The sequence below is a fragment of the Panthera pardus genome, unplaced genomic scaffold (assembly GCF_024362965.1).
Source record: "Panthera pardus isolate Hobbes unplaced genomic scaffold, ASM2436296v1 HiC_scaffold_26, whole genome shotgun sequence".
In the NCBI taxonomy this organism is placed as follows: domain Eukaryota; kingdom Metazoa; phylum Chordata; class Mammalia; order Carnivora; family Felidae; genus Panthera; species Panthera pardus.
Genome location: NW_026526832.1, coordinates 15,038,300 through 15,066,254, shown reverse-complemented (window position 1 = coordinate 15,066,254; position 27,955 = coordinate 15,038,300). Strand labels below are relative to the sequence as shown.

General features: G+C 40.0%; 2 protein-coding genes across 3 annotated transcripts in view; one reads left to right on the top strand and one right to left on the bottom strand.

Moving 5' to 3' along the window:
- The window catches only part of NLRC4 (NLR family CARD domain containing 4), a 37,510-nt gene extending 26,599 nt beyond the window's left edge, over nucleotides 1–10,911 (bottom strand). Inside the window, exons 1-4 of one of the 2 annotated variants that reach the window (XM_019447983.2) lie at nucleotides 10,744–10,911; nucleotides 4,944–5,083; nucleotides 3,631–3,754; nucleotides 339–599 (exon numbers count right to left, since the gene is read on the bottom strand). In XM_019447983.2, the coding sequence (XP_019303528.2) occupies nucleotides 339–599; nucleotide 3,631 (262 nt within the window). In that variant the 5' untranslated portion in view covers nucleotides 3,632–3,754; nucleotides 4,944–5,083; nucleotides 10,744–10,911. The remainder of the gene's footprint in view (nucleotides 1–338; nucleotides 600–3,630; nucleotides 3,755–4,943; nucleotides 5,084–10,743) is intronic. The other variant, XM_019447973.2, reaches the window with a different exon arrangement.
- A 4,755-nt stretch (nucleotides 10,912–15,666) lies between these two features.
- The window catches only part of YIPF4 (Yip1 domain family member 4), a 29,746-nt gene continuing 17,457 nt past the window's right edge, over nucleotides 15,667–27,955 (top strand). Inside the window, exon 1 of the mRNA XM_019447954.2 lies at nucleotides 15,667–15,986. Within this exon, the coding sequence (XP_019303499.1) occupies nucleotides 15,908–15,986 (79 nt within the window). The 5' untranslated portion in view covers nucleotides 15,667–15,907. The remainder of the gene's footprint in view (nucleotides 15,987–27,955) is intronic.

Here is a 27,955-nt window from a genome sequence, read left to right as displayed (position 1 = left end):
TTAATGATAATATTATTAAAAACGATTCTGCATTGGCCTAAGGAATGTCAAGAACCATGACTGCATTAACTTAAGTGCCTTCATTATCCAGTTTGATTTTGAAATGAGTCTTTACTAAATCATTAATCCCTGACCCTGGCATTACTTATTTGGCTTCACCAACAAGGGATATAATGGGAGTTTTTTCTGAGAGTGTCTGACTTTTTCCTTCGCAGAACCAAAACCCCCTACCCAGTGATGTAAAGAGGGAGGAGGGCAGAGGCTCTCTCATGGGGATTATGAATCTTCTTCATGGTTTATTCTGTTTGTAGAACAGATACAAGAAAACTGATACTTACTTTGTCCATTCAAGTCCTGAAACAGGGGATAGTTCCACTTTTCAAGGGATTTGAGAAAAAGGTTACAGGATTCCGAACCCTTCTTCAGAATCATGTGAATGATCCCTCTTGCAGCATCCTGCTCAACCTTCTCACAGCAAATGACACTTACTTCTTCGTAATTCAGAACATTCCACACAAATAGCTCATCCACAATTTGCTTTATAACAGTCATTCCCATCCTTTGAATGAGCACTTGACTATTCTCCTTTATGAAATTCACTGAGGAGATGGGGGAAGACACGCACATCGATTTATTTATGTAAAATGTACATCTCAGCATCCTGTTGACAGAGCAGTAGGGTCATGCAGTTTTCCCCCTCTGGACCCACCTTGAGCTATGGAAATGTCAAATGTTTGAATTCCAGGCCCTCAAGAAAAGCTCTGCAAAACCCTCCACCCTCAATCCCAGAGTTTTTATTGAGCAACATGGTGTTTCTTTGGTCATGAAGTAAGGGGAGCAGTCTTGTGCTCCAATATAAAAGGGTCTCTAGGGAGGTCATAGTGGTAAGACTGTGGGCTTTAGAATAATGAAACTGGCTTAGGATCTGCTAGTTGCTACCATCTGTGTAACCTCAGCAAGTTGCTAAATCTCTCTGAGCCTATTTCAGTGCTGTGCTGCTAAATATTGAACACACTTGGGACGCCTGGGGGGCTCAGTCGGTTAAGCATCTGACTTTGGCTCAGGTCATGACTTCGCGGTTTGTGGGTTCAGCCCCGTGTCGGGGGCTCTGTGCTGACAGTTCGGAGCCTGGAGCCTGCTTTGGATTCTGTGTCTCCCTCTCTCTCTGCCCCTCCCCCGCTCACACTCTGTCTCTCTCTCTCTCTCAAAAATAAATAAACATTAAAGAGTCTATTTCTGGGGCGCCTGGGTGGCGCAGTCGGTTAAGCGTCCGACTTCAGCCAGGTCACGATCTCGCGGTCCGTGAGTTCGAGCCCCGCGTCAGGCTCTGGGCTGATGGCTCGGAGCCTGAAGCCTGTTTCCGATTCTGTGTCTCCCTCTCTCTCTGCCCCTCCCCCGTTCATGCTCTGTCTCTCTCTGTCCCAAAAATAAATAAAAAACGTTGAAAAAAAAAATTAAAAAAAAAAAGTATTTCATATATATATATATATATATATATATATATATATATATATGTAAACACCCTTTTTCTCTGGGGGTAAAGGCCCTAATTTGTAGCATGTCACCAATTTCCATGGTAGAAATATTTTTGCCATGGCTGATTTCAAGCTAATAACATGTCAGCTGGCTAAGAAAAATCATGAAAATTCAACAGTCAGGTCTCACTAAACAGTAAGAACCAGATCCACTCCAGCCCTGGTTGCTTACCTGTCACACTGGAGCTGGGAACACTATTGAACTTATGAAGTTATGAGAATTCCTGTATAATATCTCATACAAAAGAATAGCTCAATATGTTACTTACTGTTTTTAGCCAACGATTCTGCTGTCACCACTCAAAGGAGTAGCACATTTTACCTCCCATAGAATTTGGTCTTTTCTGTAGAGTATGTGTGCAAAACAGTCGTCTGTACCAGGGGTGAGCTCTGGCACCTCTCCAAGTTCCCGGAGAAGCTGTATCACTTCTGTTTCCAGCTCTCTGAGATCTAACTCTCAGATGCAGACCACACTGCACCTAAGCAGCCCTTCACAGCTTGGAGACATGTCTCCCTGGTTTTTCACTCTTGGGCACTGTCTGCACTAGTTTTCTTCCTGTATTAGGCTGCTCCTGCTTTTCAGATCTTAAGCTCATCTCATATAAATGATGTGCTCCTCCTGAAGACCCCAAGGCCTCTCTGGCCTGAAAGGCACCATCTGGCACTCATTCTGATCCCCAGGATTTCACCCAGCTTCCCTTTCTGTCCGTCTCAGTTTCTACCACTAACCTCAGTTGGAATGGTACCAGATGACAGTGCACATGACCTGTCAGCGAGTCTTACCTCTCCCCTCCAGGGTCTCATCTGTCCTCTTGGCTTCTGCAGCATCCCTACAGAGATGACCCTTGAGTCTGAGTCTAGCCAGGCTCTTCATTGGATAGCCAAAGAAATGTCACCTCAGAGAGGCCTAGAGACTATGAAAGGTCACAAGGCTAGCCTTTTTTAATTTCTATTTAATATTTATTTTTGAGAGAGGGAGAGAGAGAGAGAGACACACACACACAGAGTACAAGTGGGGGAGGGGCAGAGAGAGAGGGAGACAGACTCTGAAGCAGGCTCCAGGCTCTGAGCTGTCAACAAAGAGCCCAACATAGGGTTCGATTCCACAAACCGTGAGATCATGATGAGATCATAACCTGAAGTCGGACGCTTAACTGACTGAGCCACCCAGGCACCCAATGCTAGCCTGTTTGAGACTAACATTTCTTCAGCTATAAAATTAAGACATTGATACTTTCTCTGTTTGGAAGACTGATGAGAAAGATTTAATAAAATCACATAAGTCACATACATAAAAATGTTTTAAAATTTGAAAAGCGCACTGCTGTGTAACTGTAAGGTATTCTTATTGTTAACCGTGGTGTACCTCCCCCTGTCTGGACTACCATACTCCTCTCTTATCAAGTAATTAGGTGAAAACACTGCTGCTTATTCATTCATTCATTCATTCATTTATTCATTCATTCAGTATTCATTCTTATCAGATTCTATCTAGGCCAGTGCTAATACAGTACAATATTCTGAGATGATGGGCATGTCCTCAGTTTGCACTGTCCAGTAGAGTAACCACTAGCCACGGTGGCTCTTGAACACTTGAAATGTGGCTCGCCCAACTGTGCAACTGAATTTTAAATTTTACTTAATTTTTATTTATTTAAATCCATATTTAAATAGATACATGTGGCTAGTGGTTACCACATTGGATAGCACAGGTCTCACTCCAGTCATCAAAGTGGAAAGCATTACATTTTGGTTGCCACTTGGATCCATACCATGTTTCTTCACAATGATCTTGACAGGTGTAGCTCTTTGCTGTCTGGCTGGGAGGATGCAGCTGAATAGGGAATGGCAGGGGACCAACATTTTAAAACATACACCTGGTTACTCTTTGTGCGTAAATCCTGTTCTATATGGGGTTGTGCCGGTTATCATGGGTTGCCATGTTTGTAACTGAATTCTCAAAACCACAGAATATTTATGGGGAATTCCACAAATAACTGTTGGGGAGAAGACACAGATTGATTTTCCATTCAATATCATCCCTATTTGGTGGCACGCTATACAACCAAGCAGATTTAATTTCTAGTATACTTACTTGTTCTGAAAAAAAGATTTTCACTTTTCTATATCTCAATAGATGATATTTCCAAATGCACAGGTCAAAGATGATTCTGATAGTGTTCCCTTCTTTTTGTACAACTGCTCCTCATTCTGTAAAACTAACAAAACAGAACCAAAAACTATCAGGCAGCAACCATTGTCACTTTTGTACTTATTTTTTTTCCACACCAAATAGGGACACACTGTATATACTGTTTGACATTCGTTTGTTTGTTTTTTTTAATTTACTATATGTTTTCAGACCTTTCTATATCAGTTAAGTTTTAAGCTAATTCATTTTATTTAGTTATGTTTGTTTGTTTTAGTTATCTCTACACCCAATGTGGGGCTTGAACTCACAACCCTGAATCAAGCGTCACATACTCTTCTTACTGAGCTAGCCAGGTGCCCCTTAAACTGCTTCATTTAAAAAATCAACCTCATTGGGGAGCCTGGGTGGCTCAGTTGGTTTGGCATCTGACTTTGTCCCAGGTCATGATCTCTTGGTTGACAAATTTGAGCCCCACGTTGGGCTCTGACAGCTCAGAGCCCGGAGACTGCTTAGGGTTCTGCGTCTCTCCCTCTCTCTGCCCCTCCCCTGCTCGCACTCTGTCTCGCTCTCAAAAATAAATAAACATTAAAAAAAAATTTTTTAATAAAAAAAAATCAACCTTGTTGGGGCTCCTGGGTGACTCAGTTGGCTGAGTGTCCAACTCTTGATTTGGGCTCAGGTCATGATCCCAGGCTTAATTCTCTCTCTCTCTCCCTGTGCCTCTCTGCCCTGCTTTCACACACTCTCTCACAAAACAAAACAAAACAAAACAACAACAACAACACACAAACAAAGATATCAACCTCATTAAGGTATAATTATATACAAGACATACATATATATGGTATATTTGTATGCAGGTATTATACTATGTATTTGATGTATATATGTTTATTATGTATAATAAATGTTAATGATTATAATAATTATATATTATATAACACATTTGTATGTATATGTTATTATATTAAAATATAATTATATATGATACAAAAACTACAGACAATAAAATGCAAGGAGCTTTGACAAATGTACACACCCAAGTCAATAATACCCCAGTCTATATTTAGACTATTTCTATCACTGCAGAAAGTTTCCTTGTATAATCCATCCCTCCTATTCCTCACCAAAGCAACCACTGATCAATTTTTTTAACTATAAATTAGTTTCACCTGTTCTAGAGAGTCATATAAATGGAAAAATGTAGTATGTTCTCTTGTGTCAAGAGAACCACTTACCATCATGTTTTCACTTACCATCATGTTTTTGAGATTTGCCTTGTTTGCATTTATTGGTAGTTAAGTCCTTTTTTGATTGAGCAGTATTCCATTGTATAAACAGATCAGTTTATTTATCAATTTGATTGATTGGCATTTGATTTGTTTCCAGTTTGTGGCTATAATGAGTGAAACTGCTATGAACATTCATATATTACTATCTTTATGGACATATATTTTCATTTCTCTTGGATAAATACGTAGAAGTAGAATTTCTGAGTCATATGGTAAAGTGTATGTTAATTTTTTTAATGTTTATTTTTTGAGAGAGAGAAAGAGTGCGTGAGAGAGTTGTGAGAGGGGCAGGGAGAGGGAGACAGAGGATCTGAAGCAGGCTCTGGTATGATAGCAGAGAGCCTGATATGCGGCTCAAATTCACAAACCCTAAGATCATGACCTGAGCCAAAGTCCGGTGTTTAACTGAGCTACCCACGTGCCCCAAGTGTATGTTAATTTTGTAGAAGGTGCCAAACCATTTTTCAAAGTGGTTATTACCATTTTACATGCCTACCACCATGTAAAATTAACAGTTCCAACTGTTCCAAATTCTCACCAACACTTGGCATTATCTATCTTTTTTATTTTAGTGGTATCTCATTATGTATTTTTAATTTTCATTTAATGATGTTGAACATCTTTTCATGTACTTTATCATTCTTTCATAAATCTTTTGTGAAGTGTACAGATCTTTTGCCCATTTTACAAATTAAGTTGTCTTCTAATTACTGACTTTCAAGAGTTCTTCATAGATTCTGGATATAAATTGTTTGTTGGTTATATGTACTGTGAGTGTTTTCTCCTAATCTGTGGTTGCTTTGATTGTATCCAGGAATTAATTTATAGAGATAATGGAGTGACCAAATGGAGAGATCAATACCAATAAAATAAGTTTTATTACTTACAACTCCCAGTAGAAGGAGGGGACGCCACATCACACAGGGCTGCCCGAGCAGCACCGGAATTGATCAGGAGAAAAGGAGAAAGCTTAGCCCACAGCCTGCATTATAGTTTTCACAGGAAGAAATGGGTAAGGCAGGGCAGGCAAGTTTGAACAAGTTTAGGATTGGACAGTTTGAATAATTTTGGCAAACTCTGGGATATAATGGTGTCTCTGGAGTGATTTAAGGCAAGGGAATAATGGCTTGGTGCCTGTTAGTAAAGTTGGTGGTTGGGGATGTCTTTGGATTGGTTGTTTTGCATAAGAAAGGCACACACACAGACAAGTGTTTCGCTATTCCTAGGAATTAGTTAGCCCTGGTAGGCACAGGCTCTCCCAGCTAGCAAAACCCCCAAGCAAGCCAAGCATCATAAAATATAAAATATTAAAAACATGGTTAATACAAAGGTTTTATTAATACAACGGCCTTATATCTTTTGGAAAACAAAACATTTTCCTTTTTATAAATTCTACCTTGTTTTTTTTTTTTTTTGTTTTTTTTGGGGGGTTTGTTTGTTTTTTGAGAGAGAGTGGGACTGAGAGAGAGAGAGAAAGAGAGAGAGAGAGAGAGCTAGAGTGAGCATGTGCACGCACTCCTGAGCTCGCACGCAGCAAAGGGGCAGAGGGAGAGGGAGAAAGAGAATACCAAGCAGCCTCCACACCCAGCCCAGTGTGGAGCTGGACAAGGGGCTCAATTGCACAACCATGAGATCATGACCTGAGCTGAAATCAAGAGTCGGATGCTTAACAGACTGAGTGACCCAGGAGCCCCTGAATTCCACCTTATTAATTTTTTCTTCTTTGGTTCATGCTATTTGTGTCCTATCTACAAAATCATTGTTATCCCAAGCCACAAAGATTTTCACCTAAGTTTTCTTGTAGAGGTTTTATAATTTTAGCTTTTACATTTAGGTCATTGATCCATTTGGGGATAGTTTTTGTTTATGAAGATGATGAGTTGAAGTTTGTTTTTTTCCCCATAGAGATGTCCAATTTTTCCAGCATGATTGGTTGAAAAAAATATCCTTTACCCATTGAATTTGTGAATCTGCTTCTGGATTCTGCTTCTGTTCCATTGATTTATATGTCTGTTCTTATGCCATTATCACACTGTCTTGATTATTGCATCCTTATAATAAGTCTTGAAATCAGGTAGTGTAAACTCTTCAATTTTTTTTTTTAAGAACTGTTTGCATTTCCATATAAATTTAAAGTTTTACTGATTTCTCTTGGGGCGCCTGAGTGGCTCAGTCGGTTAAGTGTCTGACTTCAGCTCAGGTCATGATCTCAAGGTTCATGAGTTTGAGACCCGCATTGGGCTCTGTGCTGACAGCTCTGAGCCTGGAGCCTGTTTCGGATTCTGTGTCTCTTTCTCTCTCTGCCCCTACCCTGCTCACACTCTGTTTCTCTGTGTCTCTCAAAAATAAATAGATGTTAAAAAAATTATTGATTTCTATTTTTTTAATGTTTTATTTATTTTGAGAGAGAGAGAGAGTGTGTGAGCAAGGGAGAGGCAGAGAGAGAGAGTCCCAAGAAGGCCCCATGCTCAGCACGGAGCCTGATGCAGGGCTCAACCTCACAAACCATGAGATCATGACCTGAACCGAAAGCAAGAGTTGGACGCTTAACTAAGACACCCAGGCACCCTTATTGCTTTCTCTTTTTAAAGGAAGCCTTTTTGACTTCTGTTTTATGGTCTGGCGTATAAAGAAGTCATTACTCCATCTGCATACCAAGTAAAAAGTAACTGCCTAAACTGAAAATCAACACTTCTTTTTAGATCTGTCAGAGAATTGGGGCAAACAGGTGCCCCCCAGGCTGGAGAGAAAGACAGGAAGATACAGAAAGTCCTACTTCCTGGAGTAGAAACCCAGAAGGAGTAGAAACTGATAATCAGAAACCTCTCAGGAACCAGTATCAGAAAAGAACTGGACCCCAGCACATTTATATGTAGAGCTGGAGGATCTGAGGCTTTCAGAGATGAGAGAAACAAGAAAAGTTGTCAAAACGAGAAAGAGTATCTTCGTGAGCAGTTTTTCAAATCGGCCAACTCATTAGCAGGTCATGATAGTAACTTAAGTGGGTTACAATTAGTATATATATTTTTAGTTTTTTAATTTTTTTAAGTTTATTTCTGTTTTTATTTTAAGTAATGTCTACACCCAATGTGGGATTCGAATACACAACCCCAAGATTAAGAGTCGCATGCTCCTCTGATTGAGCCAGGCAGGTGCCTTAGGATATATATTTTTAATGAAATAGAATTAAAACTATCAGAACACATGAACGTTTTATTTCAATTATTTATGTACCCTGGCACTGGGTAGTGATAGAATATGTATTTCTTTAAAAAAAAATTTTTTTTTTAATGTTTATTTTTGACAGAGAGAGAGACAGAGCATGAGCAGGGGAGGGGCAGAGAGAGAGGGAGACACAGAATCCAAACCAGGCTCCAGGCTCTGAGCTGTCAGCACAGATCCCGACGTGGGGCTCAAACTCACAGACCACGAGATCATGACCTGAGCTGAAGAAGGACGCTCAACCGACTGAGCCACCCAGGCGCCCTTAGAAGATGTATTTCTTATTGCGAGTGGCAGTCAATGCAGTTTTGAAGGTCAGTGTTCTAGAGCAACCCCTGTGGAGGGATATTTAATTCTGCCTGGAAGAGATTACTTTTGAGTTGTTTGGAAGGAAACCAAAGTTCACCAGGCAGTAAAGGCAGAAGGGTATTTCTAGGCAGAGGGGCAGCATAGAGAAGGAGCCATGGGGGGTTACAGCCTGGAAGCAAGGATGAGGATAGCACGTGAGTGTGAGCAAGGGCCTATTTTGGTGTCAGGACTGAGTGCAAATTCCAGCTCTACCACCGTTAAACTGGGAGGCCTTAGTACACAGAAAAGACTCAGTAAACAGGAGCTACTATAGTTTCTTCCCTCCCTTTCTACCCCCACAAAAAAGGTATGGGTCTTGGAGGTATCAGACCTCCACTGACTGAGTCAGAGTTCACTGAGAACAGACAAGAGGAAGAAGATAGAGGAAGGAGCCAAGAAGATCCTTATATTCACATGTAAACACAATAAGCTAGTCCCTGAGTTGGCCATCAGTCACTTTGTCTGCTAAAATAATGAATTAAAATTGCTACGTGGATCATCAGGCAGGCATCTCAGCTGATTCTGAAGTTGCCAAAAATTCATATTCAGTTTAGATACTAGAAAATATTATTCTTAGTATTAGTGTTATAGCTGAATTATGTTCCCCAAAATCCATATGTTGAAGCCCTAACCCCCAGTACTCACTCTATGACTATTTGGAAATAAGGCCTGTAAAGAGGTAATTAAGTTAAATGAGAGTGGGCCCTAATCTAATCTGACTGGGGTCCTATAAGAAGGTAAGATTTGTACACGCAAAGAGAGACCCCAGGGATTCTTGCCCAGTGGAGACCATGTGAGGACACAGTGAAAAGGCAGCCGTCTGAAAACCAAGGTTTCAGGTGACACCTGGGTGGCTCAGTTGGTTAAGCATCTGACTTTGGCTCAGGTTATGATCTTGCGGTCTGTGGGTTCGAGCCCTGCGAGGAGCTCCGAGCTGACAGCTCAGAGCCTGGGGCCTGCTTTGGATTCTGTGTCTCCCTTTCTCTCTCTGCCCCTCTCCCACTCATGCTCTGTCTCTCTCTCAAAAATAAATATTAAAGAAATTTTTTTTTTGAAAACAAAGGTTTCAGGGGAAACCAAAACTTCTGACACTTTGATCTTGAACTGTAGCCTCAAGAACTGTGAGAAAAATGCTTTCTGTTTCTGTGGTATTCTGTGATGGTGGCCTGAGCAGACTATAAAACAGCGGAGAAGTGGGGCGCCTGGGTGGCGCAGTCGGTTAAGCGTCCGACTTCAGCCAGGTCACGATCTCGCGGTCTGTGAGTTCGAGCCCCGCGTCAGGCTCTGGGCTGATGGCTCGGAGCCTGAAGCCTGTTTCCGATTCTGTGTCTCCCTCTCTCTCTGCCCCTCCCCCGTTCATGCTCTGTCTCTCTCTGTCCCAAAAAATAAATAAAAAATGTTAAAAAAAAAAAAAAACAGCGGAGAAGTTTGCCCAACTCTTAAGAGAGTGACAGGAGACGTGGTTCTATCTTTTTTTTTTTTTTTTTAAGTTTATTAATTTAAAGAGAGAGAGAGAATTCCAAGCAGCCTGATGCAGGGCTCAATCCCATGAACAGTGAGATCATGACCTGAGCCAAAATCAAGAGTAGGTTACTTAACCAACTGAGCCAACCAGGCACCCTGAAGCAGTCATTTAAACTCTCTGCCAGTTTCCACCTCTCTAAACTAGGGTTGTAAGGATTAACTGAGAGAAAGTATGTAGAGACCCTGTCAGTACTGTCAATAATAGATGTCCTGTGAACAGCAGTTTCCTTCACTTCTCTCTCCAGATATCAGCTTTCTTGTCAGGAATTCAGAGGCTGAAGGGACTACGTAGCTCCCCCACCCCCAGGCCTTTTCAGTTCTGACCTATGACTCTAACAACACTTTTAGGAAAAAGAGTAGGTTTCCTTTCTATAAGTCCAACAAGTATTTTTCAAAGTCCTTTCCTTCACTTTGTCTCATAGAAAAACACACCTCTCTGACTTAATGTGCATTTAGCATCAATTCCAAGTAATCTCATGACACCCCAGCAGACCAGGCTAACACCCCTAAAAGTTTCCCAGCAGTCAAATCCAGCCAGCCATGCAAAAGCACATTCTTCAGTGGTAAGCCTTTTATATCCCCACACCCAAGCTTTAATTGAATGTAAACCCACAGTTTAGTATTTGATTCTGAAACCCACCTAAAGCCCCCTTCTCTCTCCCCATGTTACCTGGCTGAGCAATCCAGTTGCCCTCTTCTTGGTGGATCAAAAGAGGCTTTCAAAATAACGTTTCTTCTTATTAGCTTCCTGTTTCACGTAAAGTGTTGTGTGGGTTGGATGTCTCCCTGCCCCTGTGGTAGGGGATTGTAAGAGAAGGGCCAACATAAGTTCCCTTTTTTTTTTTCCAAAGTGTAGTAAGAATGGTTTGGATACCAAAACTACCAGTTCAGAAAGGGAAGATGAGAGGAAGTAGAAGTAGCAAGGGAAAGAAGCTGACCGTGAACCTTAAAGGCACAATAGCTAGAAATTCGCATCAGGAAAGGAATTACTCATGAGACACTATACTCATTATTCACAACACAGCAGTCTTACTTCTGTTGGTTTATTTATTCTATAGCTAAAATGAAGCAAAGTGTTTTTGAACATTTAATTTCTAATTTTTATGATTAAATGAGTGAGAGAGAAATTAAATGAGCCAGTCGGGTTGGCTAAAGCATATTGCTATTGCAGTCACGGCCACCCGTGCCATGGATCCCAGCAGACTTCTAGCACATGTATATTCTCGGTCATCAGGGTCCTGGGCAACATTAGCACAGAGCAAATGGATGCATGGGACATTCTCCTGAATGTGAAGAGCCATAGGTTCCACTGACACACACACGTTCAAACCTTGTGATCACAGACTCCAGGAAGCCAGTTGACATTCAGCTCTGGAAATGGAGAAATCTCCCGGAAGTTCTCTTGAAAATGACACTCTTGTGTAATCTTTCCTCTATCTTTGCACAAACTACCATGAACTTTTTATGTTCCTTAACTGCCTAGTTCAAAAAGAGCACTCTGACGTTCACCTGACAGAGGGGGATATCTAAGTTGTCCCCTAAATCATTTTCTGCATATCGGGTTTTCTATGGGAGTAACAGCAGTCTTTTCCAGCTTGTGAGCTGGGTTTCTCTGATGTGAGATCAAGGGCTGTGCTACTGGCTGGGTTTTAAATTTTTTGTGTGTGTTTATTTATTTTTGAGAGAGAGAGAGAGGGAGAGAGTGCAGGCTAGGGGCAGAGAAAGGGGAACAGAGGATCTGAAGCAGGCTCTATGCTGACAGCAGAGACTTGGGTGCAGAACTTGAACTCAAGAACCGCGAGATCATGACCTGAGCCAAAGTCAGATGCTTAACCAACTGAGCCACCCAGGCACCCCCTAAATTTTAATGTAAATGTATGTTCATGGAGAAAGAACTATATAAATAGTCTGGGGAGAGGTAGGATTATGGTAATTAAAATTTTTCTTCTTTGCTTGCTTATCTGTATATTCTAATTTTCTGTAATAAACTCATATTGCTTTTTAATAACAAATTATATAATACAGGATAAAAAGGGGAAACGTAGAAATGTGAACATAGTGGGCTACCCAAATGTATCAGGTCTTAACCCCTGGAGATCGTAAATGTTGTATTTTTGTAGATATGGATCTTGAGATGGGGACCTAGTCCTGGATTATCTGGATGAGTTCTAAATGTGATCACAAATGTCCTTATAAAGGAGAAGCAGGGGAACCTGGGTGGCTCAGTCGGTTAAGTCCCCGATTTTAGCTAGGGTCATGATCTCACGGTTTGTGAGTTCATGCCCCATGTTGGGCTGTGTGCTGACAGCTCAGAGCCTGGAGCCTGCTTGGGATTCTGTGTCTCCCTTTCTCTCTGCCCCTCAGTGGAGAGTGTCTCCACTCTCTCTCTGTTTGTCTCAAAAATAAATGAACATTAAAAAAATTTTTTAAAAACTGCCAAACAGTTGTCCTTATGTGTTAGAGTTCCAGTTGGTCCACAACCTCTCCAATGCTTAGTATTATCAGTCCTGTTAAATGTAGCTTTTCTAATGAGTCTGCAGTGGTATCTCATTGTGGTGATAATTTCCATTTCCATTGTGACTAATGATGTTGGGCGCCCTTAATGTGCTTATTGGCCAAATGAATATCTTCTTTCATGAAATATATCTGTGAATTTTTCTTCCATGTTTTAATGACAATGATTTATAAAAATTATCTAAGTATTCTAAAGACAAATCATTTGTCAGATATATGGATAGTGAATATTTCCTCCCAGTCTGTGGTTTGTCTTTTCATTCATTGACTTAATGTCGTCAGCAGTTTTTAAATTTTGTGAAGTTCAAGTCACCATTTCTTTTATGATTTGTGCTTTTCATATCACATTAAAGACCTTTGTTAACACTAGTAGCAAAGATTCCATCTGCAGTCTTAATTATCCTTTGCCATGTAACATAACATAGTCAGAGGTTCTGGGTATTAGGATTGGACATCTTTGGGGGTCATTATTCTGCCTACCACATATGTCCATCATCAGAATGAGGAACTGCTCTTCTGTTGCAATTGTGGAGTGGTTTTTTTTCCTTCCTTGTAGACATTTTTATTTATTTATTTTTTAATTTTTTTAACATTTATTTATTTTTGAGAGACAGAGAATGAGCAGGGGAGGAATAGAGAGAGAGGGAGACACAGAATCTGAAGCAGGCTCCAGACTCTGAGCTGTCAGCACAGAGCCCGACCCGGGGCTTGAACCTGTAAACCACGAGATCATGACCTGACCGAAAGTTGGAGGCTCAACCTACTGAGTGCAATGGCTACTGCTTCATTTGTACCTTACAAATCTTGTGCAAACTCTTCTTTTGAGAAACTCTAGCCTAAAGGCATATGGGAAAATGGATTATAGGAATCAGTTCCAACTTAACTGAGTGGACCCAGTACAAATGATCACATCCTTCAAATCTTTGCTCAAATGTGACTTTCCCAATTTTGCCTATCCTGACCATCCTATTTTAAACTGCAACTCATCTCACCTCCTTTGTAGCCCAACCCCCTCCTAGATTGCCTTTAAATATTGGTATTCCGGAGAGTATCACTCTTGGCACTCTTCTCTCACTCACTACACTCTTACTGGGAAATCTCTTCTGTACTCATAGATGCAATTACCAACCATACATTGATAATTACAATGCTACACTGTGCACGGGGTCATTATTACCAAAGAATAACTAGACAGCTCAACCTGCATGTTCTAGTGCAGGTTGTTCAAAACTTTCCCTTCTCCCCAAACTAGGTCCTCTTTTATTTACTCACTTAATAAATAACACTTCCAACCACCTAAGCAAGAAACATGAAGTCACGCTAGGCTCTTTCCTCTTCTTCACTCCAAATCTCTTCTCTTTGATCACTAAGTCCTGTGAGTTCCTAAACTTAATATGTCTCATATGGGCTTCCTCTTTTCCATCCCCAATGTTGCAACCCTCATCCACAATTTACTTTTATTTCTGCAAAAGTCTCATACAAGTCTCTGATCTCCAGGTGTGCCTAGGTGGCTTAGTTAAGTGTCTGACTCTTGGTTTTGGTTCAGGTCATGATCTCATGGTTTGTAGGTTCGAGCCCTGCATTGGGCTCTGAGCTGACGGTGCAGAGCCTGCCTGGGATTCTCTCTCTCCCTCTCTCTCTGCCCCTCCCCCACTCTCTCTCACTTGCAGAAATGAATAAACTAAAAAAAAAAAAACAAGTCTCTGCTCTTCAAGTCAAAATACCTACTACTGTGGATATTTTAAGTAATAATTCTAACAAGGATATCTGATATGTTATTCCTTTGCTCTAACTCCTTTAATGGTTCCTCCAATACTTCCATGAAGAAAAGCTAATCCTTTGAATAGCAGGTAAGATTATTCATGATTTCTTCTTTACCTATTCATGCAATCTCATCTGTACCCATTCTCTCCTATGAAATATAAGCTCCAAGTAAACTAAATGACTTCCAGTTTCCCAAGTCCATTAAATGGTTTCTGGAATGTTCTGACCCAAGCTGACAGCACACTCCCCCCGCCCCACAACCCATCCTCTTTGCCAGCAAGTTTTTGCTCATCCTTTAAGTACCAACTTGTTACCTCCTATGCAAAAAATATCAATATTCCTTTTTACACATTAATGGCCATGCCTTCCCATTGCTCTACTGCTTATGCATCATGCATCTCTGCAAGTCTGTCTCATGATATATCCTCAAACCCTCTCCTTCCAAATTGGAAGCCATGGTTATGTAGCTTGGACATTAAATTTAAGTATATATATTTAAAGATTTAAGAACCTCAGTGGGTGGGGCACCTGGGTGGCTCAGTCCCTTGAGTGTAGGACTCTTGATTTTCACTCAGGTCATGATCTCACAATTCCTGAAATCGAGCCCCACATCACCCTCTGTGCATAGAATCTGCTTGGGATTCTCTCTCTCTCTAACCCCTCGCCCCTCTCCCTCCTACCCTCCCACTCTCTCTAAAATAAAACAAACCAAACAAAAAACCTAGATGAGTTTGTAAACTTTGGTAAGTGTATCAACAGACAGGGCCTTGTAGCGAATAGAGCCCTGAACTAGAAGTCAGGAGATTTGAGTACCCTCCATTAGGGTACTTCTCTTTTCTGGCCTCAGTTGTCTCTCTCATAAATACACAAGTGTGTCTAGATGACAGCCCTAGTTTCTAGGTAGCAATTTACAACTTATCTTCTTTTTTATTATCCAGTGCAGCCCCCTTCCTTTCACACATGACTCTCAGGGATGATATATAATTCAGTCAAAATGTTATTACAATTACTTAATGACTGAAGACAACGCAATCTGGGGATCCTAGACCTCCAGAAATGTTCCTAGCTCTAAAATATTTTTAGAATTTGTCCAGTTAACAAAAACGGACGAAAGAAACAAAGAAAAGCCACAAGAGAAGACACGTCAAGTAAAAAATAGCAGCCAAGAAGAGCTGTGGAAACCTAGAGGTCCCACCAATTAGAAGTGAACTTCCTGTCCTTGGGTCAACTTCCGGAATCAACAATGGGCAGACCCAATCGGAACCTTCCTCCAGGAGCCAATGGGAGAGCACATTACAAAGAGCCAATCCAAGGGGCGCTGTCACTGTTATGGTCCTGTCAGAGCGCCGGCGTCGTGGTGTTTGGGCGGCCGCCACCTAAGAGACTTTGGTGGGGCAGACTCGGGGGCAGCTCGTCTCCGGCCTCGCTCCCAGCTTGCACCTCCCGGCTCGCGGGCCTCACCGTAGGGCGCGCGTGCGGGCCGGTGTCGCGGCCGCCTTGGGGCCTGGGCCCAGCCGCAGCCTCCTCCACCGCCGCTGGCTCGGAGGGGCCGCGAGATGCAGCCGCCGGGCCCACCCCCGGCGTATTCCCCCTCGAACGGGGACTTCACCTTTGTCTCTTCGGCAGACGCGGAAGGTGAGCCTGAGCCCCAGGTGGACGCGGGGTGCGACGCGGTGGGCTCTTTGTGGTGCCGAGGCGGTTGCGGCCGGGTGGGGACCGGCAGGGAGCCGCCTGGGGACTCGAGCCCTCTGCGCCTGCCCGGCCTTCCGAGGGGGCCTGAGTGGACGGAGGGCTTTGGGAAGGCGTTCCAAATTACTCACTTGGCTTCTGGCTCTCCCCACACCTCAGCGGGGCCCACGGAACCGTAAGATTTTATTTCTGCAATGACTTGCTGTTAATCAAAAAAGGAGTGGTCCAGTTGGCGAGGGTGGGTGTCAAAGAATGAAAACGAGGTAGGAGAGCTGTGTTCCTCTCTTATTTACCGAGAGAGAACTTGATGCCGATGTTAGATTCGGCACTGCGAATACAAACTTCTTAGAGGAGTTCGTGTTTTGTATGGACTCCGATATCCTGCCTACGTCCCAGTTTTCCTCCTGTTGTGTAGTGTTTGACCTCAATATTCAGAGAAGCGGGCCCAAGTTTGTTTGAAAGTTCTTGTAATACAGTTAGGTGTCCCCAAGGGCATCTACGTATTTCCTTGTGCTGTTGTGAGGAAGCCGTTGTGCCGGAGAGATTTTTCTTTTCCTACATCGTAGGAAAGTTTTTCCTCCTTTTCTCTGTTCCTTACCAGACTCTTTCTGACCTGTTTCTCTGCTAGTCGGTTTCGAATTTTATTAGACTGTATACACCAATTATTTGCCAACGACTAGACTTACTGCCCTATATGAAAAAAAAAAGTATGCATAAAGCTGTAGAAATTTCAATCTAGAGAGCCTAACGTTTGCTCAGAAATCTGATTTCAGAGTGCATCAGTTAGTATAGCTTATTTTCCTTTGTTTTGTTTTCCTTGTTTTGATTTCTCAGTGGCGTTGTTTAAAAAATAATATTGTAGTTTTGGTCGTAACTTAAAATGGAAAATAAAATTTTTATTTATCGTGGAGAACATAGCTGATACATTTATTTTAAAGCTAATATGAATAGGGACACCTGGGTGGCTCAGTCGGTTGCGCGTCTGACTTCAGCTCAGGTCATGATCTCACAGCTTGTGAGTTCGAGACCCACATCGGGCTCTGTGCTGACAGCTCAGAGCCTGGAGCCTGCTTCAGCTTCTGTGTCGCCCTCTCTCTCTGCCCCTAACCCACTCGCATACTGTCTCTGTCTCTCTCAAAAATAAATAAACATTAAAAAAATTTTTTTAAATAAATATATAAATAAAGCTAATATGAATATTTGGTGAAATACAGCAACGCAAAAGATTTCGATTTGTTTAATCTATACTTGGTAGCATAGTGCTTCGGGAGGAATATCAAATTTAATTTTCCAGACCTTAAAAAAATGGCCTTTTGAATTGTTCAAAAATTTTGAATTCTTGTTCAAACTCGTGTATTTATGTATATATGTTTCCTATCCTCCCCCTGCCCCCAGGAATAACTTCCCTTTTTTTAAAAAAAAAATTTTTTTAACATTTATTTATTTTTGAGATTGAGAGAGAGCATGAACAGGGGAGGGTCAGAGGAAGAGGGAGACATAGAATCCGAAACAGGCTCCAGGCTCTGAGCTGTCAGCACAGAGCCAGATGCGGGGCTTGAACCCACAGACCGAGAGATCATGACCGGAGCCGAAGCCGGACGCTCAACCGACTGAGCCACCCAGGCGCCCCTGGAATAACCTCTCTTAAATACACCTAAGAATTCTAACAATGATATAACAAGCAAACCCTCTGACTCTGTACACGAAACCAAGAAGCCTGGAATAAGTAAACCTAACGGATATAAGGTTTATTCGAACTTCTCCATTTAGCCTTTTAAGGATACCTACGCTTCCTATATACCGAGGATGTATAGACAAGGATAGATATATGTCTAATAATACCCTCAGGCGTATATAACATTGTACAGTTTAAATTTATAGAGTATTTTAAGCAAATAACTTGTTTGATCCTTATAAGAATTCTGCTGAGCTTCATTATTCTTGTATTTTGTCATGAAAATGAGGCTTAGAGAAGTTCAGTAACCTCTACATGAAGGATCTGAATTAAGAGCTAGGGAAATTGTGATGCTGCTTTCTTAAATATTTTTATAAATTGAATAGTGTATCTGAAGAATAGTGTTAAGAGTCCTGGGTTTGCATCCTGGTTTTGCCAGTTACTGTCTATATGATATTGCCCAAGTCATTTAGCCTCTCTTAGTTTCAACTTTCTCATATACAAAATGGGAATTAATACACAGTGCTCAAATATTTTGCAAATGCACAGCACTTAGTACCGTATCTGGTGGAGTTAAGAGCTTGGTACATGTTAGCAATGCTGCTGCTGCTTATTTTTCATTATTAACTGGCCCCACACTTAGTTTTTATTGTTCTCTAACATGAAAATTTGACTCTGTAACTCCAGGTCTTTTCCCTGGTTCTTAAGCATATCATGTAATTTCTTTCTTCTCCCTTTTCCTGCCTTTTCTCTAACCATGAGTGTTTTCAGTGTACCTTCCTTCTAGATTCTGTCCAGGTCTTTCTTAATGATACCTATCTATACTATTTACGCACACATATCCTTTGTTCTAAAATGTGCCTCACTCAGTGTTTGTCTCCACACCTATACATATCCTAGTCCCCAGGCTTTGAATGCCTTTCTGCTCCTTACCTGAAGTTGAGAATTAACACTGAACTGGCATGCTCATTCCTTGGGGAAACCTTGCTTAACTGTCCCTCAGAAACAGACTTCCCTGGTTGTTTCTGTGTCCCAGCACCTGCCACAGAATCCAGACTATAAACATCATAAAATAATTGTTGAAGGGATAAATGATTCTTCCTTTCTTTTATCTCCTATGACATTGATACTTGGGACTATAAAACTTAGCACATTTTGTATAGTGTAACTAAAAAACTGCTGGATTTAGAGCCAGCAGACTTCAGTTAAAGTCCTGAGCCTTATAGTAGTGATGTGATATCGGGCGAGTTACAGAGTTTCTATAAACTTCCATATTGTCTTCTATAAAATGAAAAGCAGGGACGCTGGCTGGCTGAATCATAGAGCATGCTACTCTAGACCTCGGGGTTGTGAGTTTGAGCCCCATGTTGGGTGCAGAGATTACTTATTTGAAAAAAAATTTTTTAATGAAAAATTTTTAATGAATAGCATACATAATGTGAGTTATTTAAAATAATGTGTATAAAAGCAAGTTCCATAAGTACAAGTTAAAAACGCATGAGCTATGTGTGAATCAGCCAATAAATGAGTAGTGAAACCCAGGCTGAATCATTCAAGTCTATGGTATAAAACTATATCCAAAAGCAGTACTGAAATGCATGTGTATAAATGCAACAGTGTAATGATACCATTATGTATATGTAAAGTGTAGCATAGAAGTTTTTAGGGATCCTTTGACTTTATTTCGTATCAGATAAATAAGTAATTCTTTGCCTGGTTTATGTCCTGAGCACTTAGTAATACAGAGTCTGACTTAATCATAATTTGCATTTTAAAAAGATCCTGCTGTGATTCATATGCACATTAAAGCTTGAGAAGCACTGATTTAGAAGGTTATGAATGATTATGTCTCAAAAATAAATAAATGTTTAAAATTTTTTTTTTTAAAAGAATGTTATGAATGATTAGAAGAGGAGGAAATTTTTTCTAGCTGTAAGATCACGGATAGTTTAATGGAGATGATAATTTGCCTAACTTTGAAGGATAGATAATGTTTTATATATATAGGATGGAATAAGTGCCTCCATGTGTAAGGGTCTGCATATGAGGAAGTCCCTGGCACCAAGAAATGGTCTAATAAGAGATAAATTTCATTGTACATAATAAATGCTATAGAAAGTATTGTTCAAAGGAGGAAGTGGTTAACTGCAGGAAAGGATCAAGGAAGTATTTGGGGACAGATCAGGTATATTTTGGAGGATAAGTAGGCGTTCTTCCAGTTGAAAGGGGAAAGAGCTTTCACTTAAGAACTGTGCCAGTACAATACATGCTGGAGGCCGTCCATGTCTTATAGTTATTAATCTTCACAGACCTAAAACAATGCTGATTTAGACCATGAGATTCTCAGGGTTAGAAGCCGTGCTTTACTCATACCCACTGCCTAGCACTGAGCCCAGCACATAGCAGGAATTCAGTTAGTGATGAATGAATGACCATGTGATACTTTTTGATTAAGATAAAGGTGTTGTGCTTCTAAAACTGAAGCCAGTACTAATTCAACAGAATTAAACAAGTAGTTGGAAAGTCATGAACACAGACAACTAAGCAAGAAAGATGATGTAAGCCACTGGATAGACATTTTCTCATCTTCATATTTTTGTACCTCTAAGTATCTTTGTATCTATATGGAAACATTCATCTTCCCTGCAAATCTTAAAGAAAAGGTTTCTTTCCTCTTTTCTAAAAGGATAACCCTCTACTAGTGCTTTTATGCCCATATCTTCTTGCCTTTTGTGGAACTTTTCTTTCTCTTCACTTTTTCTCTCTAGCATTTTCTCTTTCTTCTCTGTTTTTTACATCTCTACCATCACAGGTCCCCTCCTAAATTACAGGATTTTAAATTAAATTTTTAAGTCACAGCCATACTATCTCTGTTATTTCCTGTTTCCTCAGCATCCAGAATCCCTACTCTTTGGCATTTTGCTTGCTTCCTTCCATCTTCAGCAGTGTTGCCCAGTGGGGGAGGTTCCATGACAACATAAATTTGACACATGACAAGTGATGTGTTAACCTAAGGTAAACGAGTTTCCTTAATGTAGAACTCCCAGAGCCTTTGGGGCACCTGAGTAGCTCAGTCAGTTAAGCATTCAACTCGTGATTTTGGCTTAGATCATGATCTCACGGTTTGTGAGATCGACCATGTGATGGCCTCTGCACTGACAGTGTGGCGCCTGCTTTGGATTTTCTCTCTCCTCTCTCTGTCCCTCCCTGCTTGCTCTCTCTCTCTCTCTCGAAAAATAAATTAAAAAAAAAAAATTAAACTCAAGTGGGGGTTGTAGTATACAGGATTTTCCAAACTGAGTGAACACCAAAAGCCTTTTGTGAAGAGCATGTCACAGGATCCAGATTCTGCAGAATATGCATAACTTCTAAAGACAAGTTTGATTTTTACTTGATATTTTATACTCTTAACAATTTGTCCCCACTGTATCTTATGCAGCTTTTGGAGATAAACTCTGCCTAACAGAAGCCTGCAGCTTCTATGCCTTTCTCCCTGCCATTTCTTTTCGTTGGAATGATTTCTCTTCTCATTCCTTCACTGCTGATCCCATTATCCCTCATAGCCAAATTCAGGTTCTACCTCTACATAGCCTTCCTGACCACCTCTCTGGTAACTTAGGCCTATTTACTCCTTTGGCACCTGTGATCACTTGGCAGTTTGCATTGTCATATACCTACAGAAGAGCGTGTTTTACAGTACTAATAGGGTTTTATGTTACGTGCTATCTAAATTAGATTTTTAAATTGAGATATAATTTATATACCATAAACTTCACCCTTTGAAAGCATACAACTCAGTGGTTTTTAGTTTATTTATAAAGTTGTGCATCCACCACCACTGTCTAACCCTAGAACATTTCATCACTTCAAAAAAGCAAACCTATACCTATTTTTAGTTATTCTCCATTGTCTCCCAGCCTCTGGCAACCACTAATTTACTTTCTGTCCCTATAGGTTTGCCTATTCTGGACATTCATGTAAGTGGGATAATATGTGACTTTTTTTGTCTGGTGTCTTTTACTCAGTACTCAAAGTAATGTTTTTAAGTTTCATCCATGTTGCAGCTTGTATTAGTAACTGTTCCCTTTTCTGGATGAATAATGTTCCATTGTTTGGATATATAGTACTATCAATTAGATTGTAAACTCCTCAAAGTAAAAAAAAAAACAAACAAAAACTCCTCAAAGTATCTCACTTTTTTATATCACTGTCAGGGCATTAAAGAAATAAGCTAAGTAATTCATAAATATTTATTGATAGATTAATTGACTAATATTGAAAACAGGGAAGGTACTAAAGTGAAAGTGACTTAATGTTTGTGATATAGTTCCTCTTGCCAAAGGGCAGAAACTTGTCTCTAGTCTCTCTTTCACTTTTTCAATATTGAGTTGGTCATCAACTATTTCAGACTAGCTCCAGAATAACTGTATAATGAATCTATTCTTCCTTCTCTACTGACACTGCCTTAGTTTGAGCTCTTACCATTTCTCATCTATACTGTAGCCTCCTGACCATACTCCCCTGTGCAAATCTCTCCCCTCTTAAATCAGTCTTCCATTGTGCGACCAGGATTATGTTTCCAAAATACAAGTCCAATTTTTATGTTTGCTTTATTAAAAGGTTTTAATGTCATTTATTGATTTAAACTCGATGGAGCTATTTTCCCTTCCATTCATTAATTAACTCAACATTTGTTGAACTACATATTTGTTAGTTGCCTACCATATAGGTCAGGCATTGTTATAAGTATTGGGGAGATATGTTCAAAACAAAACTACAACAAAAACACTTAGTTCTTGCCATCATGGAACTTACAGACATTAATCAAATAATCACACAAATATATTATTATAAACGCTGTGAGGGAAAAGTCCAGAGGACTATGAAAGGAATCTAGTCTGGGAGATGAAGGAAAATTTCCTGAAGCAAGTATATGAGAACTGAAGAATGGGTGGCATTTAATTATGTGATGTTGGAGAAAACAGCTTGGTACAAAGTTTCTGAGATAAAGGGGATCCTGGTTCATTCAAAGAACTGAGAGGCTTAGTGTGGCCAGAGCACAGATGGGGAAGGGCAGAAAATTGTTCTGGGGAAGTAGGCAGGGTGCATAGAGATTTTTGGACGTGAGCTAAAAAAAGCCATGGAAGGCCACAGAAGGATTTTAACCAGGAGAGTGAAGGAATTGCATTTTACAAAGAATCTTCTGGCAGGGCGCCTGGGTGGCTCAGTCAGTTAAGCATCCGACTTCAGCTTAGGTCATGATCTTGCAGTTTGTGAGTTTGAGCCCTGCATCTGGCTCCATCCTGACAGCTCAGAGCCTGGAGCCTGCTTTGGATTCTGTGTCTCCCTCTCTCTCTGCCCCTCCCCCACTTGCTCTCTGTCTCTCTCGCAAAAATAAATAAACATTAAAAATTATTTTTAAAAAAAATCTTCTGGCTACAATTCAGAGAATGGATTGGAAGAAGACAAAGACACGAGTGACTAGGGAGAAAGCAGTTAGTAGACCATTATAGTCATGCAGGCAGGAGTCACAGTTTTCTATAGCTTGTGCTGGGAGTAGAAATGGAGCACAGTGGGCGGGTTCAAAAATATTTAGAGGTGAAAGTAACAATTTAATGGTGGATTGGATGGAGCAGGGAGCATGTGAATGAAGGAAATTGTCGAGGATAATTGAACTTCCAGTTTATCCAGCTGGATGGATAATGGTATCATTCACTGAAAGAAGAAACTAGAGGAAGACCTTAGATATCAAGAATGTAGTTTTGGAATATTGAATTTTAGGTGCTTTTGACATAGTTAAAAAGAAACATTAAGCTGATAGTTGATTATATAAGTTGATATAAGAAGACTGGGTTCAATTTTTGCTTTTTGAGCTCAGCCTTCTTAAGTCTTCTTGCCCCCAGTTATGGTCTGAATGTTTGGGTCTCCCTAAAATTCATTATATTGAAATCCTAATGCCCAATGTAATAGTATTAGGTGGGGATTTGGGGAAGGTACTTAGGTTATGAGGGTGGAACCCTGATAAATGGGAATAGTGCTCTTAATAAAAGATTCCACAGAGCTTCCTATTACTCCCTACTCCTGTATGTGGGTACAAGGAAAAGTCTGTAAGGCAGAAGAGAACCCTTACTTGATTTTGTTGGCACCCTGATCTTAGACTTCCAGCCTCTAGAATTGTGAGAAATCCATTTCTATTGTTTATAAGGCACCCAGACTATGGTCTTTTTGTTATGGCAGCCTGAACAGGCTAAGACACTCCTATATAGGAATCATAGTATCTACAACTTATAGTACATTATTGTAATCACTAAGTTGTAGACATAATAATCCAGTAATTATTATCAGTGTTCTTTTGACTAAATGATAATTCTTTTAGTTTATTTATATATTTATTTGAGAGAGACAGAGGCAGCGTGAGCAGGGGAGGGGCAAAGAGAGGTGGGGAGAGAGAATCCCAAGCAGGCTCCTTGCTGTCAGCATAGACCTCGACGTGGGGCTTAAGCTCACATACTGAGAGATCATGACCCAAGTTGAAACCAAGAGTCGGACACTTAACCAACTTGCCACCCAGGAGCCCATGAGTAAATGATAATTTTTTGTCAAGGTGTCCAAACATTTAGCCTACTCTTTGTGTGAAGATCCCCCTCCCCAGAAAGGATATTACATTTGATACAAGTTAGTAGCGTAGACAAAGGAATTGTTAGTTTCTTTTTTCTAAAAACTTTCTACTTAAAAAAAAAAATCGTATCCATGTAAATATTATCACAAATATACAATAGGCTAATGAAGTGTAATACATGGCATATAATGGGTGTGCAAGAATAGCTTCTCTTCCCTGTTTGAAAGTTGAGGGTCACCTGGGTGGCTCAGTTGGTTAAGCGGCCGACTTTGGCTCAGGTCATGATCTCACGGTTTGTGACTTCGAGCCCCGTGTTGGACTCTGTGCTGACAGCTCAGAGCCTGGAGCCTGCTTTGGATTCTGTGTCTCCTCTCTGCCTCTCCACTGCTCATGTTCTGTCTCTCTTTCTCTCTCTCTGTCAGAAATAAGGTAAACATTAAAATATTAAGAAAGAAAGTTGAAACTGACTTTTTAAAAATTTTTTAAATTTATTTTATTGAAAACATTTTTAAACATTTATTTATTTTTGAGACCTAGAGAATGAGTCGGGGAGGGGCAGAGACGGAGAGAGGGAGACACAGAATCCGAAGCAGGCTCCAGACTCTGAGCTGTTAACACAGAGCCCAACACGGGGCTTGAACCCACAAACCGTGAGATCATAACTTAAGCTGAAGTCAAATGCTTAAATGAATGAGCCACCCAGGTGCTCTGAAAATGACTTTTTAGCCAGCCATTCATGGGGAGAAAAAAGGTGGTCAAGCAAAGTTTACCATTTAAAATAATTAAACTATTTATTTTCATATATTTTAAATTCATAAGGTATTATATACATCTATAAAGGTGATAAAATTGCACAGAACTATATACAATACACGAATATGTGCATATAAAACTGGTAAAACCTGAATAAGGTCTGCAGACTATACCAATGTCAGTGTCCTGGTTTTGATAGTTCTATGACATGGTACCATTAGAGGAAGCTTGATGAAGGGTACATGTAACCTTTCTGTACTATTTTTGCAACTTCCTGTGAATCTACAATTATTTCAGAATAAAAGGTTCAGTTAAAAGACTCAAAAGGCAAACAAAAGAAATTTCTGTTAAATGATGTTTATGCCAAAATGAGATTTAATTTTTCCAAAGGTAGGTTCAGGAGATTTAATTGATTTTTTTTAAGTTTATTTTTTTGAGTAATCCCTGCACCCATTGTGGGGTTCAAACTCATGACCCTGAGATCAAGAATTACATGCTTTTCCAACTGAGGCAGTCAGTAGCCCTGATTTAATTGATTTTGATTAATATGTACGATATAAAAAATTTACAATATCGAATAGTAAGGCTATTAAAACCATAAATCAAAATACTATGAATAAGAATATAACCTAAGATACAGTTTTATAAGAGGCTTTAAAATTTTTTCTTATGGAATGACATCAAACTGTAATGTGAATCTAGCAATCATTATGTACTTGCATTGGTTTCTTGATCTCTTTCTTTGATCTATGCAAGCATTAAAATGTTTTCTTAAGTAAATTTTAAAAGTTTTTAAATTTATATTTATTGAGAGAGAGAGCACGAGCAGGGGACAGGCAGAGATGGGGGGAGAGAGGGAGAATCCCAAGAAGGCTCTGCACCATCAGCTCAGAGCCCATTGTGGGGCTGGAACCCATGAAGTGTGAGATCATGACCTGAGTGGAAACTAAGAGCCAGATGCTAACTGACTGAGCCACCAAAGCACCCAAAATGTTTTTATAACTAAGATGAAAGAATGGACTTTATCCTTTCAGTGTGAAATGTGCTTGTTTTTTTAATTTATTTTTATTTATTTTAATGTTTGTTTATTTTTGAGAGAGAGAGAGAGTGTGAGTGGGGAAGGGGGAGAGAGAGAGAGAGAGAGAGGGACACAGAATCTGAAGCAGAGCTGGATATGGGGCTTAAACTCAGAAACCACGAGACCATGACCTAAGCCAAAGTCTGACGCTTAACCCACTGATCCACCCAGGCACCCAAAAAATGTGATTGTTTTGTTGTGCTGCACAAATACACAATTCTGTTTTAGATTTAAGCACACATGGATTTCATTTTCCAATGAAATGCGGTGGTTTTTATCCTCATTCTTGTTGCTTGTTAAATAAGAAAAAGCTTCTTCACACATATAAGAAGTTAAAAAGTATCAACAAAATGTATATTGTTCATTGCAGGATATTCTTCTTTCTCAGAAATCTAGAACTCATCTAGCAGCAGAACAGTAAATCTCATCCTGAGTATACTATCTTACAGCACTGAGTTCTTACTCATCTTTCCAAGTGAAGTTGTTAGACTGAGAAGATTCGGAGAAAAGATCCCTCACCTAGTGATACACTTGAGTTTATTATTTTTTTTCTAAGTTTGTTTATTTTGAGAGAGAAAGCACAAGCAGGGGAAGGGCAGAGAGAGGGGATAGAGGATCCTAAGCGGGCTCTGTGCTGACAGCAGAGGGCCCTATGTGGGGCTCAAACTCACGAACTGTGAGATCATGACTTCAGTCAAAGTTGAATGCTTTACCGGCTGAGCCACCCAGGTGCCCCTACACTTGGCCTTTAAAGGAAGGGAGAATTACTAGTAAATCTTGTCCTGTAGTTTTTCCAGGTGGCTTTCTGTTAAACTTGAAATTTACTGATCTTCCTCACTCTCAGGCAAATAGAAGTGAAAACATTTTTAAGATTTTCTTTTGCAGTAGATTTTATTCAAAGATTTTCTTTTAAATCCACTTATTATCTTTACATGTTTTTATTTAGCAAATGACAAGAATATTATAAAATATATAGTAAGAAATAATTTAAAATTAATATTTTATAATAACTATCCTAGGGTTGACAACCAAGCTAGCTGGTTCTCACTCTGGTTTAACTTAAAATACCGGTGCTCCTGGAGTTGTTTGGAATCTTGTTATTTTCTGAGATTCTTGTTAACTTGCTAACATGTTAGGCTAACTACCAGTTTTTTGGACATTTCTTGTTGCTTTTTGTACCTACACCTAATTATATTTTGGGGGCACTAAGGGACGTGTGAAACTGCTATTGCTGGCATTCTTGCATATGTTCGTCATCTTTTCTTGCTTTATGAAAATGGAATGAAAAATACTACAAAATCTTAAGCTAAAGGTGTCTTTTTGAGGTTCAGGCATCCATGCTATGACAAACTGCTAACCATATGACTCTTTATCAAAGTATTTCTTTGCACCATAATTTATATATCTTTTGTTTGTTTAGATTAAGAATTTTAAGTGCAGTCCTTTCTGGAGGCCAGGAAACAGTTGTCAAGGTCCTTTCCTGCCTTATAACTCTAAAACCTTTAATGACGCTGCCATACTAATGACTTCCTGATCGAAATCTTCCTCTTGTTAAATCAAGAAAAGCATTCTTTGTACCTAGTGAAATGGAATTATAGTTAACTTATACCTCTTTTGAGTTGTTTTTTTTTTTTTTTACTTAGATTAAAACAAGCAGAAATTAATTTCAGAGAATATTTTAATCACAAGATTCTATGATAACATTTAAAGGGACTATTTGTAAACTAAGTAGGGAAGGACAGTGAATACAAAAGGCCTTGCATTTTATTTCCAGCTGAGTAAACTCCCTT